Source organism: Balaenoptera borealis, assembly GCF_965194805.1.
Source record: "Balaenoptera borealis genome assembly, chromosome: 6".
NCBI lineage: Eukaryota > Metazoa > Chordata > Mammalia > Artiodactyla > Balaenopteridae > Balaenoptera > Balaenoptera borealis.
The window spans coordinates 44,748,798-44,768,859 of NC_138863.1; the positions used below are offsets into that span (position 1 = coordinate 44,748,798).

General features: G+C 36.1%; 1 protein-coding gene across 9 annotated transcripts in view; it reads right to left on the reverse strand.

Moving 5' to 3' along the window:
* Positions 1-20,062, reverse strand: part of PMS1 (PMS1 homolog 1, mismatch repair system component) — an 84,603-nt gene that overhangs the window by 25,904 nt on the left and 38,637 nt on the right. For 8 of the 9 annotated variants that reach the window (XR_014246127.1, XM_082397326.1, XM_082397329.1 and 5 more), the window contains 4 exons: positions 8,049-8,165; positions 1,746-1,868; positions 1,051-1,194; positions 6-898 (listed from right to left, as the gene is read on the reverse strand). Coding sequence is in view for 8 of the 9 variants with exons in the window: in XM_082397326.1 (XP_082253452.1) it covers positions 6-898; positions 1,051-1,194; positions 1,746-1,868; positions 8,049-8,165 (1,277 nt within the window). In the remaining variant the exon portion in view is untranslated. The remainder of the gene's footprint in view (positions 1-5; positions 899-1,050; positions 1,195-1,745; positions 1,869-8,048; positions 8,166-20,062) is intronic. The other variant, XM_082397327.1, reaches the window with a different exon arrangement.

Sequence of the window (20,062 nt, forward strand, 5' to 3'; positions counted from 1 at the left end):
CTTACTTCAGTTTTTCCTCTTCACTCAATGTCTTCCACAGTTCTTCAATTTGTACTGTTGCATCTTCCAAACTGGTCTTGGAATTGTCTGTGAGAAACTGAGCACGATGATCTTGAACAAAAAGGGCGCTTGCTGACATGGGTTTCTTGATTACTCGATTGCTAATTAAATCATAAGCTGTAATCTGTCCAGATTTGTTATCTACCACATTTGATTTTTTGTTATAGGAACTTTCACTGAAATTCTTTTGTTCAGGACTTGGGTTATTATTATTACTACTTACTTTACATGCTAAACTTTCGTAAGGCACTAAAATTTTCACAGGTTCAATGTTTTCTCCTCTTGAATCTTTAAGTGCATTTCCCTTGCTCCAGTCATCTACACAAATTTCCAAAGACTTCTCAGGAACTGCTTCTTCCTCATTTTCCCCACTCTCATCTATATGGCCTTTACTGCCATTTTCTGATTGGGCTTGCTTAACAGAACCTACAAAACAAATTTCACTATATTCCTTTTGGGTGTCCTCACATGATAAATTATTCATTGGGATCTCCTGAAATGTATTTCCACTGTTCTTATCAATGCTAGAATTTTCACTATTAAAATGATCATCATAATGGTCACCAGTATGCATCTGATGATTCAAACAATAATTAGTGTTTTTCCCAGATTTATCATTATGCACATCATTCTGGAAAGGAATGGCTGAAGTATCAACATTTGGATAATTATTTCCAGATGTTTCCATCGTAGTAAAAAGCACATCTGTTTCTGTTGTTTTACTAACAACCATGTCATCTGAGGAAACATCTGTTTTATTACTTTCATAAGAATTTGTACGAGGTAGTGATCCATAATAAGTTGTCATCAGATTTTCAAGAGCAATCAACACAGATTCCTAAAAATACAAATGAACAAATGTTAGAGGAAATTATGAAAATAATATTAAAAAATCTACAGAAACAAGCAAATCTTTTTCATATGAAAATGGTTAGGACTGCGTAAGTTTATAAATAGCATAAATACAAAAAAAAATCTGAAAAAGATTACCTTATTCTGTAATAATACTTGACTTTTATCTGGTGTTAAATTCACATCTACATCAGCTGTAGGAACATCAATTTTCAGAAAGAAAATGGGATACAAACGAGTAGATTCCTTTAGGCATTTCAAATTGTAATAATGTCGGATTAGCTAGAAATATATGTAATGAGTGAAAGACAAAAAAGAAAGACATAAAAAAAGATAGTATAGCCATCTTTAAAATACCACCAAAAGAAGCATATTTAACTGAGAAACTGAGTGGTTGTAACTGCTTATTAGGAAAAGTAGTATCTAAATAGTAATGCTCATTTAGAGGCTTTGAACTTACATAAAGCACAAGCATTCATTAAGAAGTACAAATATCCAATGCAACTGGCTTCATGGTTAAAAGATCATAGTGTCATGGATATTTTGAAAGTCCTGGGTTCAAATCCAAATTGTGTTACTTCCTCGTTATGTGGTCTAAGATAGTCACAAACATTTCAGTCTCTTCACTATAAATAAGGATAATAATTCACCACAGAACTGTTGTGAAGAGTCATATGTAAGGTACCTAGCACAATGCTTAATAAATGATATTGTATCTATTTTTCCTTTTCCTTATTTTGGAACAAATTCTTAGAAGTAGTCCTTATAAGAAGCTGACAAGTGACAGAGTTTTTATTTCTGATCCAAGTGATACTTTTTCTTAAAAAGATTACCTTTAATATATCTTTTTGGTGTACTGGTCGACTGTTTATAAAGATGAAACTCCTTTCTGGGGTTGAAAGACTTGTGAAAGAGTGGTCTGCATCGTGCTTTGGAAGAAATCCACTTAGATAAATCTATAATTGTAATAAATAATTACAGAATTGATATGCAATGTCAATGATAAATGTGATTCCACGGGTCTGGCTATATACATTAAGAGGTATAAAAAAATTGAGACTTCCCTGGTGGCTCAGTGGTTAAGAATCCGCCTGCCAATGCAGGGGACATGGGTTCGAGCCCTGGTGTAGGAAGATCCCACATGCCGCAGAGCAACTAAGCCCGTGCGCCACAACTACTGAGCCTGAGTGTCACAACTACTGAAGCCTGCACGCCTAGAGCCCGTGCTCCGCAACAAGAGAAACCACCGCAGTGAGAAGCCCATGCACCGCAACGAAGAGTAGCCCCCACTCGCCGCAACTAGAGAAAGCCCGCACACAGCAACGAAGACCCAACGCAGCCAAAAATTTAAAAATTTAAAAAAATAATAAAATAAGTAAAATAAATTAAAAAGCCTAAACAACACTGTATATATTTTTTAAAGGTATAAAAAAATTAACAAACAAATGGATTTTCATCTTAAGGTCTAAAGAGCCATATATTTCCTGATAACCATGTCATGAGCATTAACCTTAAATAAATTACTGAAGCGTGTTAAAATTGGTGTTCTCAGCCTCTGACTCTCCCTTTTTGCAATTCTATTTTAAGGAAAAACTGGCATTCATGAGAGTTTCACCAACGGGCATATATCCTATTGTCATAGGACATACAGCATAAATACTGCTCTCTGCTCAACCTGATCTTCTTTCTGTCGTCTAAATATTTCTTTCCTCATACTGTGACTTTCCTCTGGCTCTTTATCCTTTTCTTTTCAGCCACCATTTTCTGTAAAGAAGTGGCTGTTTCTATCTTTATTCTGAGTATGCCAGGAAGTCAATCTGACTGGGTTTTCATTACTGAGGGAAAAAAAAAATCTTTTACTCTTTGATACATTGCAGCGTTGTACTTTATCTTCATTTTTGTTTAGAGAACTATTTTACATATGTTTGAAGAGGGAGAAAATAAAGAAGAATCCTAGAAAAAATACCAGCGAGAAGACTGACTGATTTAGGGAACAGAAGGCAAGGAAAATGCTCCTACTTTTACTTTTAAAGGTAATACAGAGAATTGTTAGGAATACTGGATAGAGCCAGACTGACATGATTTAAATCCCAGCTCTACTACCAGTGTGATCTTGGTCAAATTATTCAAAATACAGGCCTATAATAATCTCTTATCTGAAACAACTGGCATCAGCTGTAACCTGTTAAGAAACAGTAATAATGGGAAAATTTCAGCTTAGGTTTAGAAAAGCAAGAGTATCAGTGGGGGTGCTATTTTTAGTTAAGCAGAAACCATGAGGCTCCTTACCAATGTATTCTGCAGGCTGCCACCTATGTCTATGGCTATCCCTGCCCTTGGAAATAAGTGTTTAAGGAGATGCAGTACCAATTTTAGAACACTAAGCACATTACCGTCACAGTGCCAAACTGTGCCAATTAAAAAAAGTTAATAAATAAACCTAGATAATCCATTATAAAATGAAAATACTTAATTAACTGTAAAACTTCACAAGACTTATAAATGGTTGTATAATTTACCAAGTAACATTAGACCCTTCTTAAAGCACCTGCTGAGCATCAGGGAGAGCCTGTTTAGCCCCTGAAAGACTTATTGGGCTTGTTGATGGAAAAAAAAATACCCAGAATAGGGAAGAATGAAAATTAAAATGAAGAAAAAATTGGTAATATTGCTCGTGTTTTCCTTCCACACCATCTTGGCTGGCCACTGAATAAATACTATTACTTCCGAATACTGAGCTTTAAAAATGGCTTAAGACAACCTTAAGAGCTAACAAACTGTAAGTTATATGGAATAGTAAAATCAAATGGCAAAGTCTTATAAAATGCTATAAAAAGTGAAAATCCATCTAGTTCGAGTGAAGAAAAATGTCTGTAAGAGACCAAATCAGTGCAACAAAATAAAAAATTAGATAGACCTTATAAGATTCTATACCCAACTATTAACTAAATAGCAAAACAAAAATCAAAGGCAAAATATAAACAAATAATTCTCCCCTGATTGTCCTTCAGCTATGGACCCCTCTCTCCTTCCCTTCATCTCCAATATTCTATAACCTGGCTTCTACCTCAGTGACCAACTCCAATGGACACTTAGTTCTACCCTTACCTGACTCTCTACAGACCCTGATGCCAATGACAACTCTCTACTTTGAGAAGCATGACACTGCTTCAGCCTTCTCTTTTGGTCTTTCTGTTTCCTCTCTGACACTTCCTCTTTAGTCTGGTTTGCTGGTTTCTCTCCCTTTGCTTACAGCCTATAATGATGATGGTCCCCCTGAGTTCCATCATCAGACCCTTTTTTCTTGCTCTCTACTCTCCCTGAGTAATTTCATTCCCATCTATACACATACACCAGTGATGCTAAGATACAGATGTAGAACCTTTATTTCTTTCATCCCTAAATGCTTACTATCTTTAACTAGCTGTCATACAAATCTTCTCAATCTCACCACATTCAAAACTTGATAAAATATTTAAGCTCACTTCTACCCTGCTGTCCAACTAGCTCCTCCTATATTCCTTTACCATGATAAACAGCCCTGCCCCCTACCCAGTTTGTCAAACCCATCTCTTCTTCTCTGCCCCGATTCTGTTGAAGTAACCTTGACATTCTCCTCTTTCGGTAAACCTCTAGAACCCTATGGGAATTATGTTTCTAAAGTAAAAATTTAAGTACTTCTGATCAGGACAGTGGAATAAATTCACACTTATTAATAATTCCCTTCTCTCCATCCCAACTGCAAATACATAGCAGTGATAGATAAAATAAATTTTTACAAAAATTTTTAAAGACCTAACCATTTAAAAATAAGACAAACATAAAGATGTTTTGAATGCTAAACATAACAGGCAGTGATGGAGGAAATCAAAAGCCCTTATGTGCTCTATGATCAGAAACCAGCTGTATCAGAAAAAAAAAAATTGTAACGATGTGTGATTATGGATGTAACTAAGGCTTACTGTGGTGACCACTTCACAATGTATACATATAACAAATCATAACAATGTACACTTGAAACTAATATGTCAACTGTGTATCAATTAAAAAAAAAGAAAGAAAAAAAAAGAAACCAGCTGGCCAATTGGAAATTCAATTCTGGTATGGAAATCACATATAGTTAGGGGATTTAAATCAGTCTTTCCCTTTGAAATGGGCAAATTTCTCCTCCCACCCCCACAAATGTTTAAAAAATACTGTGACCACTGTTTGGAGCTGCTTGCAAGGATCACCAGAAAGAACAGAGACAACTCCAAAACCAAAAATAAGGTTAAGCCAAGTCAGCTAGGAAAAAGGGTCTGCAAAATCTTGGCAGGACAAAAGGCATGAACTACTAATATTAATACCTAGTTTTGAATTGGAGCAGGGAGGGCAGTGGTATCTGCCAAACTATGGGAAGGGAGGGGAAAGTGGGAGGGAAAAACAAAACAATAAATCTGCATTCAAAGTGATTTTGTAAATTAAAATTTTAAAGCATATAAAATAGCAGAGAATGAGAGAATATTCTCTCAGGAATAAAAATGATAGAGCAATATGAAAATGACTGAAATTAGTATGTGTACCATGCTTTTAAAAGAGTAAATAAAAAACCATTATTATTTTAAAAAAACGCAGAAGATAAAGAAATCAAAACTGGTACCTATAAATCAAGTTTAGAAGAAAGAACAGAAAAGTAGATATTGTTTTGGTAATAAAAATCAGGCAGCACTGAGGAATTCACCCAGAACTTAGCATGGATTGATGCAGAGCTATCAAAGAGAAGATAGATGTCAAAACAAACAAACAAACAAAAAAACCAACTTGAGGAGTTCCATCAAACCAACAAAGCCACACTGGGAAACTCCATAAGAAATGCCACCACAGCAGTGGTGCAGCTGGGATCACCATCCATAATTAGGAGATTCTTCCCATATGGAGTTGCTATAGATAAGAAAGGGACCCTCAACATTATAGAAACAGATATTATGAAGATTTTTCTGCATCCAAGGTTCCCAATGACTTATGCATCTGCCACCCCAGTCTAGTGAAGGGCCTTGGTGGACAAGTTTCACAACTTGAATGTATGCAATGAGGACAAAAGTGAGGTGAGAGGGGCAAACATTAGCAGTTGGTAAACAACTTAAGATTGATTTTGGCTAGGAATGACAATGGGTCAAGGAAACTCTGAAAGCCCAGAAAGCATGGAATGGTGATGGGTAGCTGGTGGCAACATAAATACAATACCCATTTAGACACACAGTGCATGAACAAAAGAGAGATTTGGTTGGATGATCATTCTCACTAGAGAGACACTCAAAAGTCTGTCCTTCTGACAACCCACTGAAGTGGTACTACTCAGCAACACATGGTTTCCAAGTTCCCTCATTTCCCCCATGCAAGAATAACCACATGAAGGTGCAGCAAAGTTTTGGTTATCTGTCAAAGATTACCAGCAGCCCTTGTACAATTCTATCTCAAGAGAAAATTTAAAAATCAATGGACATGGGGCTACCTGGTGGTGCAGTGGTTAAGAATCTGCCTGCCAATGCAGGGGACACGGGTTCGAGCCCTGGTCCAGGAAGATCCCACATGTCGCGGAGCAACTAAGCCCATGCGCCACAACTACTGAGCCCACGTGCCACAACTACTGAAGCCCGCATGCCTAGAGCCCGTGCTCCGCAACGAGAAGCCATGCCAATGAGAAGCCCGTGCACCGCAAGGAAAAGTAGCCCCCGCTCGCCGCAAACAGAGAAAGCCCGCGCGCAGCAACAAAGACCCAATGCAGCCAAATAAAATAAAAATAAAATAATAAAATAAATAAATTTATTAAAAAAAAATCAATGGACATGCACAGATCTGGCAACATATCTCAATACAGATCAAAGAAAAGAAATCCCAACTGCAGGACTGACTCATGTTCCAATCACACATGGAATCATAACTAACCAAGGTCTAAATCAGTGCTTTTCCTACTTGAATATGCACTCGGAGACCGTATTAAAATGCAGATTCTCATTCAGTATGTCTGGGATGAGGCCTGAGATTCTTCACCTAACAAGCTTCTAAGTAATGCCAATGCTGCTGGTCCTCAGACCAAACTATGACAGGTAGAATCTCTAAAGCACAACACCACAGATATCATGTCTGGATCTCCTGTCACAAGCTTCCTGGGTTACTAGCATAGGCAACAAAGTTCCAGGAAGCCACAGGGAACCCAGGGGAATTTAGACAGTACCCTTATTATCCCAAGTCAGCCACCATGACCAGTCCAAGGTGGCACTAGTGTCTAAACTATTAATTAAACAACTATTAAGAGAGCTCTGAAAAACAGAACCCATGTCAGATCATGGCCACTAAGGGTGGCCTGAATTGTTCCTCAGGAGAGAGAACTCTTAACACATTAATTGAGCGCAAGCTCCCATCCAAGACTCTAATAAGATGATAATTAAGAACTCAATACTGCAAAAAAGGATAGGAGGGGAACTAGTAGCAGAAAAGAGATTGCAACAAATTATAAAAAAGAAAAGGAGAACAGAGAAGTCATAGTAATGTATACTCCATATAAGCTTTCAACTTTTAGAATGAATCTTCAAATAAAAGATTACATAATTAAAAATCTTCCAACAAACAAAAGATGGTTACATAAGAAAATAGGTTATTAAGCTAGATAACATGAAAGTGGAGCTGACATGACTGAGAGGGAGAAGAGCGGGTAGAAGTAAGATTGGGAGTGTTAATAACCTCATCCAATATTACTGGGACTGAAGAAGACTGTCTGAAGCTGACAGATCAAGAAAATAAAGCTGGAATACATATCTAGGATGGGAAAGGGAAAACAAAGGTAAGAGAGCTCAACTTCTTTTCTTTCATTGTAGAAAGTAAACAGATGAAGATTCTAAATTGAAAATCACTTAAAAAATTAATGTAGCCACGATACTTAAAATTAAACAATAAACAGAAAAGATAAAAACAGGAAGCAGGGCTGGGAAGAGAGGTTTAATATGAGCTCTGTGCGTATTTTCTTTTTGTACCTTATACACATACTTCGTTAAAATTTTAAAAGAAAAACTTCTTGCAACCCCAACCCCACAAAAAAGAAATAATTTAACAGTTTCATTGGTAAATTAGAATTATTAAAGGACATTTTTGTTGTATACCTGAGATTCTTCAGAGTGGTACTGAAAGGGTTCCATGTTGCCCATAACAGCAGTCCCCAGAACAGACATGAGAGCCATTTTATGATCTGATACTCTAGTTTTCTGCCAAATAATTGCCTAGGGACAAAATAACACAGACAACTTTTGACACAATTTGGATTTAGTAAACTCAAGTACTTATACAATTTATTGCTATATTTAGCATTCATCCCTAGCTTATATATTCCACATCATCTATAAGATGTGCATGTCTGGGGCTTCCCTGGTGGCGCAGTGGTTGAGAATCTGCCTGCTAATGCAGGGGACACGGGTTCGAGCCCTGGTCTGGGAAGATCCCACATGGCGCGGAGCAACTAGGCCCGTGAGCCATAACTACTGAGCCTGCGCGTCTGGAGCCTGTGCTCCGCAACAAGAGAGGCCGCGATAGTGAGAGGCCCGCGCATCGCGATGAAGAGTGGCCCCCACTCGCCGCAACTAGAGAAAGCCCTCGCACAAAAACGAAGACCCAACACAGCCAAAAATAAATATATAAAAATAAATAAATAAATAAAAGATTACTATTAAAAATAATAATAATAAAACAAAATTTAAAAAAAAAAGATATGCATGTCTGACAGAACTCCGTTTCCAAATTTTAGTAGCCAAATATGCTGCAGTGTAGAATCTATTTTAACTTCCCTTAACCTCAATTTTCTTCTCTCTATAAGACGACTAAGAATAATTATCTCCCCGAGTTGTTGGAAGATGAAAATATATGATGTAGGCAAACACATAGGCCGGTGTCTGGCATAAAACAGTTTCATTAAATATTAATTCTCTCCCCTCTTCTAATCCTAAACTTCAGAGTATATTTAAATTAAATCGCTACTCCAAGTAAAGTATTACTGTTTTATTGAGGACAGACACCTATAAGATTTCTGTAAATAGTCAAACTGGTATAAAAATTTAGGATAATGCATGCTTTTTAAAATTACCTTTATAATTACCTTTTATACACAGAAAACTTTAAAAAAGCTAACTGAACCTTACAGACATAAAAGCTGAATAGTGAGCTTGGATTTTTTTTCACTGCAAGCATCTAGTAGGGTAGTTTAAGAGAAGCATAGTCCAGAGAGACTGCACCAAAGTTTGGCTGTGAAGTGTATGATCAGGTACCACATACTGAAATTTTTTCAGTTAATAAGGTCCAATTATAGTCAAATCTCTTGAGAAACCACCAATACAGACACATATCATTCATTCAACAAATATTCACTTAGAACCCTCTAAATCCTAAAGAAAATGTGTAAAGGACTTAGGAGAAAACATCAACATTCAAGAGGCAGACAGAGGAAGAGGAGACTGAAAGGACTGGCCACAGAGGCAAGAAGAGTCACAGGACAGTATGGTGCATAGAACAAGGAAGTTTCTTTAAGAAGAAAGAAGTAGTTATGTGTGACCAGTGTTGAGGGACCAAGGTAAAAAAAGAGATGTGGCCATAGGATTTAGCAATCAGGAGGATGAGAGCAGTTCTAAGGAAGCAGAGTAAACGAAGCCAAATTTTAGTTACTAGACAGTGACTATAGGGGGAACATATGAAAGAGACAGCTCTTTTAGGAAGTTTGGCTGTAAAGTGAAAGCAGACAGCAATAACCGGAGGCAGGTGGATCAAGGGAAGCTCTTGATGACACACTTGAACAAAAAGCAGTAAGGGAAGAATGGGTATACAAACAAGTAGGTTTGTAGAATCAATGGAAGGAAGTTGAGAAAGTTCTCCTTTGTTCTTTCTCTCTCTCTCTTTTTTTTTGTAATGTAGAAAGGTTATTTGTTCCAAGTAAAAAGACACTGATTTAAATATTTGATTGTAGAGAAGGTTTAAAAGAAAGAGAGACACTCTGGCTAGATCAAAGGATCCTAGCCAAACAAATTCCTTAACATGACCAGGAACCTATGTAGGCAGGAAGAAGTACTAACAATATTATGTATAATAAAATGAAAGGGGAAGTAAATGAATTCATGTTGTTCTCTAACTGGCATGTCAGGGGATAGCAGCAAAGGGCTGTTCTCTTCTGGACAAGGTGACAATAGTCACTGACTCTGCTTCTTGATATGAATCATCTGTAAGCCACTTTTGTTTTTAGAATCTCAAAGACCAACTTGCTGGGGAAAACAGATAGTGTAACAACTGCTCAAGAAGACAAATTGCCCAGTATTTAGTGCAACAGGAAAACCTTTTACCTATTCCCAGGGTTTTATTAATACTAATCAAGTAGGAGTTACGATTTATGAAGAACTTACTTACTAGGCACTACTATTCTAGAAACCATTAATTTTCACAACCATTTCAGGCAGGTATTATTATCTCATTTTCCAGATGCAGAAATTGAGGCTCAGATTGATTTAACCAAAGAAACAGAGATATTAGATCATGGAATCATGATTTATACCCTAACCTTTCTGGCTCCAAATTTTTACTTCGCTAACATCTCTCTCCTCTCTAGTCAAGGATAGTAATAAGTTAGAGCCAACTTCAGACCCTAATTGGGAATTCTCAAATAGTGTCTCTGACAAATGCATTTTCATGTATGAGTATGTGATATGTTATGAAATCTCCAGTTGTTTGAGGGTATTAATACATTCTCAAAACAAAATTATTTTAAAAATTCATTTCAAGTTAAATAAATAATTTACCTTTAGAAGAGGGCAAGGAGAAAAATCAGGGTCTCCAAATCAAAGAAACCACACCAAAATAACAGAAATCCAAAAAAGACTGGGAGCTACTCTTATAGCATCCTGAAGTCAGAATATTTTTGAGAGTGCAGCTTGTCAGTACCAACCTTAACCTTATTATGCAGATCCTTATACCTAAGGATTTCTAAATTTCCAATAATTTTTATTTATTAATATTCATATAAATACAGATGTGTAGTAATTAGTCCCAGCAAAATGACAGAACTAGAATTTAGGTACTGTTCTGTCCTAGATGCCAACTTTTCACTGTCTATTGCTTTGAAAGTGATCTGAATTAGAAAAAAAGGACCTAAAGTACATGAAATCAAATAGAAAAATAAATTGTAAACAATTAAAAAATTAAGGTATAGGATCAATGTGTATATTTCTAAAAAAAATTATGTTTTGGTAACTACATTTCCACTTAAAGGACAATACACTATTTAAAACTGGAACTGCTCCAGGAAACATGGGATGTCACATAAGTATTTTTAATCTTTATTTCAGCACATATTATAATATATAAATGCTCTGGCTAAATTAAAATTTTTGGAGAAACTTCTAAATTTATTCAGCAAACATTTTATTGAACATCTACTTTGTACCAGATTCCATGCTAAAAGCTGGGAATACAAAGATAGAAGGACAAGGTCCCAGCTTTCAAGGAGCTAAAAATACAAAAGGAAAGTAAGGTATTAAAATAATTATAATGCATTATGAAAACTGCTAATACAAAACACAGTGGGAACACTGTAGAAGAAACCTAAGTCTACTCCACAGAGCAACTGCATGTGCGGTGAGACTTGAAAGGAGTCTGCCACCCACAAATTACGGGAAGGGCATTCCTGACAGGTAGAAGAGCACATGCAAAGGTATGGAAGCATAGAAAATATGCCTTGCTGGAGATGAAGCTGGACAGATAGACAGGAACAAGATCATGAATGACCTAGCATATCATGCAAAGAAGTTTATAGTTTCTCTTATATGCAATGCAGAATCAATGGACAAATCTAATTGGGAAAATGCCATGATCAGATATGGATGTTAGAAAGAGATCTTTTGACCTTGAGGACTTTCTGCTAAGTGAGGGAAGTGAGACAAAGACAAACACTGTATGATATCACTCATATGTAGAATCTAAGGAAAAACTCACAAAACAGAGTAAAATTGGTAGTTACCAGGGCATAAGGGTTGGGGGGATAGGACAGATGCTATTTAAGGGTACAGACTTGCAATGAGTAGTAAATAAATCCTAGAGATGTAATGCACAGTATAGTGAATATAGATAATAATATTGTATTACAATCACCAAACTTGCTGAGAGACTAGAACCTAATTATTCCAACCACTAAAAAGAAAAATTAGTTAATGTTATAGAGGTGCAATTATTGCTACAATGGCAATCATATTATATTCAATAATACAGTATCAAGTCAACATGTTGTATACCTTAAATTTACACAATGTTTTATGTCAAATATATTTCAATTAAAAAAAAGAGATCTTTGGCAAGAATGATTTAGTGAGAACTGAAACTAAAGCAATATGGATTTAAAAATGTGACTGTAATAATCCAACTCAGAGATTCTCAACTTTTATTGAGGACACATAAAATGGATGAGGTTCACATTCGCAAAATATTCTCATAGATACTGACGATTGTGTGTTTTTCCTGGCACACTAGCTATAACACTATTGCTTTCTCTTCCACTCACAAAAATACAATGGAATGCAAGTCAGTAAAAGTGACATTTACAGGATTATTTATCTTATTTTTTTAAAGGTAAAACATTTGCAAACTTTGGTATTTTACTAATATTAACACTGTGGCTGAGAATCACTGGACTGGGTAACAGAACCAAGCACACTGCTAAGAGTAAAAGAAAACAGAGATAGACTAAAGGATATGAAACAGACTTGATGTGATTTGGTGACTCACTGCATGGGGAGAGGAAGAAAAGGAGAAGAATCAGGAATGTGATTGAATCCCTAGTACCAATAACAGCGTCAAGTACTCAGAAGGGCCCAGTAAACGATTTGTTGAAGGAGTGAGCAAATGAATACATTTTTCTAGAGAAAAGTAACCCTAGTGGAGTTGAAAACTAGCTCTTTATTTTTAAATATTAAGACTGCTGGTTCTCACACCACTACATGGGTTAGAAATTATAGTCTTTGTCTATTCCTTTAGGAAATCCAAAACTTTGCTTTTCCTTCTTTTCTTTAAAATAATAGTTTTATCCTGATAGAATTGACACATGATACAATTTAAGTATACAAGTATACAATTCAATGGTTTTTAGTATATTTACAGAGCTGTGCAACTAAATCCCCACAGTCTAATTTTTAAAAACAATTTTATCATTGCAAAAAGAAATCCTGTACCCATTAGCAGTCATTCCCCATGTCCCTGCACCTTCACCTTATGCAATCACTAATCTACTGTCTCTATAAATTTCCCTACTTTGGGTATTTCATATAAATGGAATCATACAATACATAGTCATTTGTGAGTGGCTTCTGCACTTATAGCATAACTTTGTCAAGTTTTATCCACGCTGTATCAGTACTTCATTCTTTTTTTAAAATCCGGTTTTATTTAGCTACACAATGCTAAAGACTTTACAGACTGTCTCAGGTGTATCTTACAGTAATGATACAATTTAATTTACACAAAAGGATAAAACATAAAATACATGAATTTAGTTTTGAGTTTATAGTAAGGGAAGAAGCTAGCATAATATTATATGATCTAAAGAAAAAATAGGAGCTAACAAATTCTGTAACTGAGTGTTAATTTGCATGAGATGATAGATTCTCCAGATGAGGGACTTCAATGCTGTTCAACTCAGAAATTTAGTGTCTGTCACATAACGAATATTATTTACATGTTTTAAAATGAGATGGATGTAGAAAGCCACCAGCTATATACTCCACTAATGATGATTCTAACTCAGCTCAGGCCACAGGCATTTCCAATATTCTCTCCCTTAGTTATGCTTCTAGATGGAGGATAGAAATAGGTGACTGAGGTTCTTTCCAATTTCTATAAACAGATACTGATAAAATGATTCCTACCAAAAAGTTACAAATAATACTGACAGCAGCAAGGCTCTTTGAAAGAAGATCATTTTGAATGACACTGGTTCCTAGTTCTGTTTATCTTTTTCTTTTTCAAGTGAATTTTGAGCCACTGCTTTTTTAACACTTCTGAACAATTTCAGCTTAGATATAATTTTTATGCAATGCTGCTGAATTCTGACCATTAAACACAATGTGTTTAGGTAGGAATCATATTAAGTCATTAGTGTGCTTCATTTCATCAGCATCTGGGATAGTCACTGATCAGCTGGTTTAACTGCTTTCCTATGTAAAAATGTGCAGAGTTCCTTTTATTTTCTTCATCCTCCATACTAGAAAATTTAAAGGCAAAAAAGCTATGCTCAAGTGATTTCAGGTTAAAACATGTGATTTCAAGTGATTTCAGAGTTTGGGCACTCAAACTTTAATCAAAGGCTCTATCTCCACATATTTATGTGAAAAATTCCAAAGTGATACTTATCAAATAAAGAAATCTTAATGTCCTATTAACAGCTATATAACCTACACTTCTGTATGTCACATAACATTTAATCCTTTTTGCACTGGGAGCTGCACTGCAAAAATAAATCTATTTATATAAATACAGCCTTCCTGAAAGACTCCAAAAGCACTGGTCCACTCAACATGCCTATACACATCAAAGTACTGAGGTCCCATCACAGAGAAAAGAGTAATGGGTTACGTAGACATACAAGGAAAAAAATGGTCAGAATCCTTGCCCTCTAGGAAATTAAAAGCTGGCTGAATTAGAACGCAGTATTGGTATCAATAGGATAATTAAGGACATGGAAATATTTGGTTGATAATGAGCAATAATTTCTTTTTTAAAATCTTTTTTTCAGCTTCGAGGTGTAATTGACAAAAACTGTATATATTTAAGATGTACAATCTTATTGTTTCATATAACATTGCATATTGTGCAGTGATCACCACAGTCAAGCTAATAAGCATTCATTACCTCACATAGTTACTATTTTTTGTTTTGTTTTACTTTCATACCACCAACTCCCCTCTGGTAAACACCTGTTGGTTCTCCATGAGTCTTTCGGTTTGTTATGTTTGTTCATTTGTTTTGTTTTTTAGACTCTACATATAAATGAAATCATACAGTATTTCTTTTTCTCTGACTTATTTCACTCAGCGTAATACCCTCTAGGTCCATCCATGTTGTGGCAAATGGCAAGATTTCACTCTTTTCTTATGGCTCAGTAGTATTCCATTGTATATATGTACCACATCTTCTTTATCCATTCATCTGTCAATGGACATTTAGGCTGCTTCCATATCTTGACTATTGTAAACAGTGCTGCAATGAACATAGGGGTGCATATATTTTGTCAAATTAGTATTTTTGTTTTCTCTGGAAAAATACCCAGAAGTGGAATAGCTGAATCGTGTGGTAGTTCTATTTTTAATTTTGTGAGGAACCTCCATGCTGTTTTTCTTAGTGGCTACACCAATTTACATTCCCACCAACAGTGCAGGAGGGTTCCCTTTTCTCCACACCCTCTCCAACACCTGTTATTTGTTGCTTTTTTATAATAGCTATTCTGACAGATGTGAGGTGATACCTCACTGTGGTTTTTGTTTGCACTTCCCTGATGATTAGTGATTTTGAGCATCTTTTCAGGTGTCTGTTGGCCATCTATATGTCTTCTTCGGAAAAATGTCTACTCAGGTCCTCTGCCTTTTTTTTTTTTTTTAACATCTTTATTGGAGTATAGTTGCTTTACAATGTTGTATTAGTTTCTGCTGTATAACAAAGTGAATCAGCTATATGTATACATATATCCCCAAATCCCCTCCCTCTTGCGTCTCCCTCCCACCTTCCCTATCCCACCCCTCTAGGTGGTCACAAAGCACCAAGCAGATCTCCCTGTGCTATCCTCTGCCCAGTTTTAAATCAGGTTATTTGTTTATGATGTTGAGTTGTTGAGTTCTTTGTACTTTTTGGATATTAACCCCTTATCAGATATATTGTTGACAAACATCTTTGTTCATTCAATAGGCAGCCTTTTCATTTTGTTGACAGTTTCTATCATTGTGCAAAAGCTTTCTAGTGTAGTCCCATTAGTTTATCTTTGCTTTTGTTTCCTTGCCTGAGGAGAGAGATCCAAAAAAATATTGCTAAGACCAATGAGTGTACTGTTTATGTTTTCTTCTAGGAGTTTTACAGTTTCAGGTCTTACATGTAAGTCTTTCATCCATTTTGAATTTATTTCTGTAAATTGTGTGAAAAAGTAGTTCAGTTTGGTTCTTTTGCATGTAGCTGTCCAGTTTTCCCAACATCATATGTTGAAGAGGCTGTCTTTTTCCCATTGTATATTCTTGCCTCCTTTATTGTAGATTGACCATATACGCGAGGGTTCACTTCTGGGCTCTCTATTCTCTTCCACTGATCTTTGTGTCTGGTTTTGTGCCATTATCATATGTATTTTTTTATATAACTTTATTTTATTTTTTATTTATTTTTGGCTGCATTGGGTCTTCATTGCTGCATGTGGGCTTTCTCTAGTTGCGGTAAGTGGGGCTACTCTTTGTTGCAGCACGCGGGCTTTTCATTGCGGTGGCTTCTCTTGTTGTGGAGCACGGGCTCTAGGCGTGCGGGCTTCAGTAGTTGTGGCACGTGGGCTGAGTAGCTGTGGCTCGCAGGCTCTAGAGCGCAGGCTCAGTAGTTGTGGCGCACGGGCTTAGTTGCTCCGCAGCATGTGGGATCTTCCCGGACCAGGGCTCGAACCTGTGTCCCCTGCATTGGCAGGCTGATTCTTAGCCACTGCACCACCAGGGAAGTCCCTATCATATTGTTTTGATTGCTGTAGCTTTGTAGTATAGCTTGAAATCAGGAAGCATGATAATTCCAGCTTTGTGCCAATATCATATTGTTTTGATTACTGTAGCTTTGTAGGATAGCTTGAAATTGGGGAGCATGATAACTCCAGCTTTGTTCTTCTTTCTTAAGATTGTTTTCATCCTTTTGGGTCTTCTGTGTTTCCATACATATTTTAGAATTATTTCTTCTAGTTCTGTGAAAAATGCCATTGGTAGTTTGATAGGGATTGCATTGAATCTGTAGATTGCTTTGGGTAGTAGAGTCATTTTCACAATGTTGATTCTTCCAATCCAAGAGCATGGTATATCTCTCCATCTATTTGTATCATCTTTCTTTCATCAATGTCTTATAATTTTCTGCATACAGGTCTTTTGTCTCCTTAGGTAGGTTTATTCCTAGATATTTTATTCTTTTTGTTGCAATGGTAAATGGGAGTGTTTTCTTAATTTCATTTTCAGATCTTTCATCATTAGTGTATAGGAATGCAAGAGATTTCTGTGCATTAATTTTGTATCCTGCTACTTTACCAAATTCATTGATTAGCTCTAGGAGTTTTCTGGTAGCATCTTTAGGATTCTCTATGTATAGTATCATGTCATCTGCAAATAGTGACAGCTTTACTTCTTCTTTTCCGATTTGGATTCCTTTTATTTCTTTTTCTTCTCTGATTGCTGTGGCTAACACTTCCAAAACTATGTTGAATCATAGTGGTGAGAGTGGGCAACCTTGTCTTGTTCCTGATCTTAGTGGAAATGGTTTCAGTTTTTCACCACTGAGAACAATGTTGGCTGTGGGTTTGTCATAGCTGGTCTTTATTATGTTGAGGAAAGTTCCTTCTATGCCTACTTTCTGCAGGGCTTTTATCATAAATGGGTGTTGAATTTTGTCGAAAGCTTTCTCTGCATCTATTGAGATGATCATATGGTTTTTCTCCTTCAATTTGTTAATATGGTGTATCATGTTGATTGATTTGCGTATATTGAAGAATCCTTGCATTCCTGGAATAAACCCCACTTGATCATGGTGTATGATCCTTTTACTGTGCTGTTGGATTCTGTTTGCTAGTATTTTGTTGAGGATTTTTGCATCTATGTTCATCAGTGATACTGACCTGTAGTTTTCTTTCTTTGTGACATCTTTGTCTGGTTTTGGTATCAGGGTGATGGTGGCCTCGTAGAATGAGTTTGGGAGTGTTCCTCCCTCTGCAATATTTTGGAAGAGTTTGAGAAGGATAGGTGTTAGCTCTTCTCTAAATGTTTGATAGAATTCGCCAGTGAAGCCATCTGGTCCTGGGCTTTTGTGTGTTGGAAGATTTTTAATCACAGTTTCAATTTCAGTGCTTGTGATTGGTCTGTTCATATTTTCTCTTTCTTCCTGGTTCAGTCTCGGCAGGTTGTGCATTTTTAAGAATCTGTCCATTTCTTCCAGGTTGTCCATTTTATTGGCATAGAGTTGCTTGTAGTAATCTCTCATGATCGTTTGTATTTCTGCAGTGTCAGTTGTTACTTCCCCTTTTTCATTTCTAATTCTATTGATTTGAGTCTACAAGTTATTTTTAACAAGGAGTAGTTGAGCAATAAAAACTTATTCACAAAAAGTTTATCTCCTTAAAGCTAGCTAGCTAGCTCTCTGAGTCATATATATGTATAAAATGTATTTAGAATGAGTAGTCATGAAAATATTTCAAGAAAACTAATGTTTTAAAATTCCTGCACTTAATACAGCTATAAAACCTGTGATCTTTCTAGTGGAAACGTCATCTTGTGTATTTTAGTTTGTATCAGAGTGATGCCTCAGATAAGAATCTTAGCTGCTGATTAATGCAAAGATGCTATTGCACTGCAATACCTATTGAAAAGCTAGTATACAGAACTGCAGAAAGATCACTTGAGGAAATGGGCTCTAAACAAGCTGTGAAACATGAGAACCACTGAATGTGAATTTTTTTTTTTTAATGTAAATACTACTAGCAGTTCTAGAGCATTATTTCACACTGGGCAATTACTGCATCAGATCAGGGGGCTGATTTAGAAGCATTTTCTAAGTATAGTTGGGCTAACAATAAACAATAAAGAGGTCTGCCAGTAAATTAAATCTTCACTATTACTCAGGCAATTAAGATTCATTTTCAAAACAGGACCCACTATTACACAGCTAAACAATTAAATGTAGTAATTAAAAATTAAGGTTATAGAAAGTACTGAATTTTTAAGTGCTACAGTTTTTACAGCAAGTAGTTTTTAGTTTGCTTTCCCCACCATTTCATCAATCCTGTATTATATTCTAAAACAGAGATCGTCTTTTCACTATCTGAAGTTTTTCATATATTTTGCCCTTAGGCTGAAAGCTTAACGTGTGCTAAAAATACACACACATACCCCCATATGTTTTCTATCTAGGTCACACAAAGTTGGAGCATCTGGATGTGCCAAGTAAGAATCTGACTCTAGTCAGGATGATGACAGTGAGAAAACACCTCTATAAAAAATATATTATTACATGCACGCCATGTAATTGATTGAAGTTAGCCAAATATATCTTGCCACTCTTCCCACTTCATTGACATATACTATTTGAAGTTAGATGAGAATATTCAGTATTTAATTAGTAAACCTCAACTGTGAAGGCAACTTGTGATAATGGGAAAAAGGAGGTTACACATAGATAATAAACAATTAACTAAACACTGTAATGCTAATAAGACTGCCTGAGCAAAGGTGACTCCTAGAACATGAAATCAAAGTATACATATTGGCGTAGAGTGCAACCAAACTTTTCATGCAAATTATTTGCAGACATGTACTGAGAACTTCATGTTTCAATTTCTTAAAAATCAGAAGTTTTAACTACTTCCAAGGTCTTACAATATAATTGGATCTGTATCTATTGTTATCTACTCCTGGACATGTATTTGTACTGAATGGTTCAGAAAAGGGCAGAGGCACAAACACAATATAAGAAAAGGCAATCTCTTTCCCCACTGGCAGTATGATAACAACATTAGCTATAGAAGCTTATAGAAACTTTATTGCTTAATGTTTTGAGTTTAGTATCTAATTATGGATTATTCCATCACAATACCAAATACTCTTGTTAAAAGAATATCACATTCTATTAACATAATAAGCATTAATATGATTTGATTCTTACTAAGCAGCCCTAGAGTTTAAAACCGGTAAAATTTATTTAGAAGAGTTCGATATATAAAGTCTCTTATGTGGGAATTCCTTGGTGGTCCAGTGGTTAGGACTCAGTGCTTTCACTGAGTGGGGTGGGGGTGGGGGGGGCTGAATTCAATCCCTGGCTGGGGAACTAAGATCCCGCAACCCACATGGCATGGCCAAATAGAAAAAAAAAAAAAAATTAAAAAAGACCC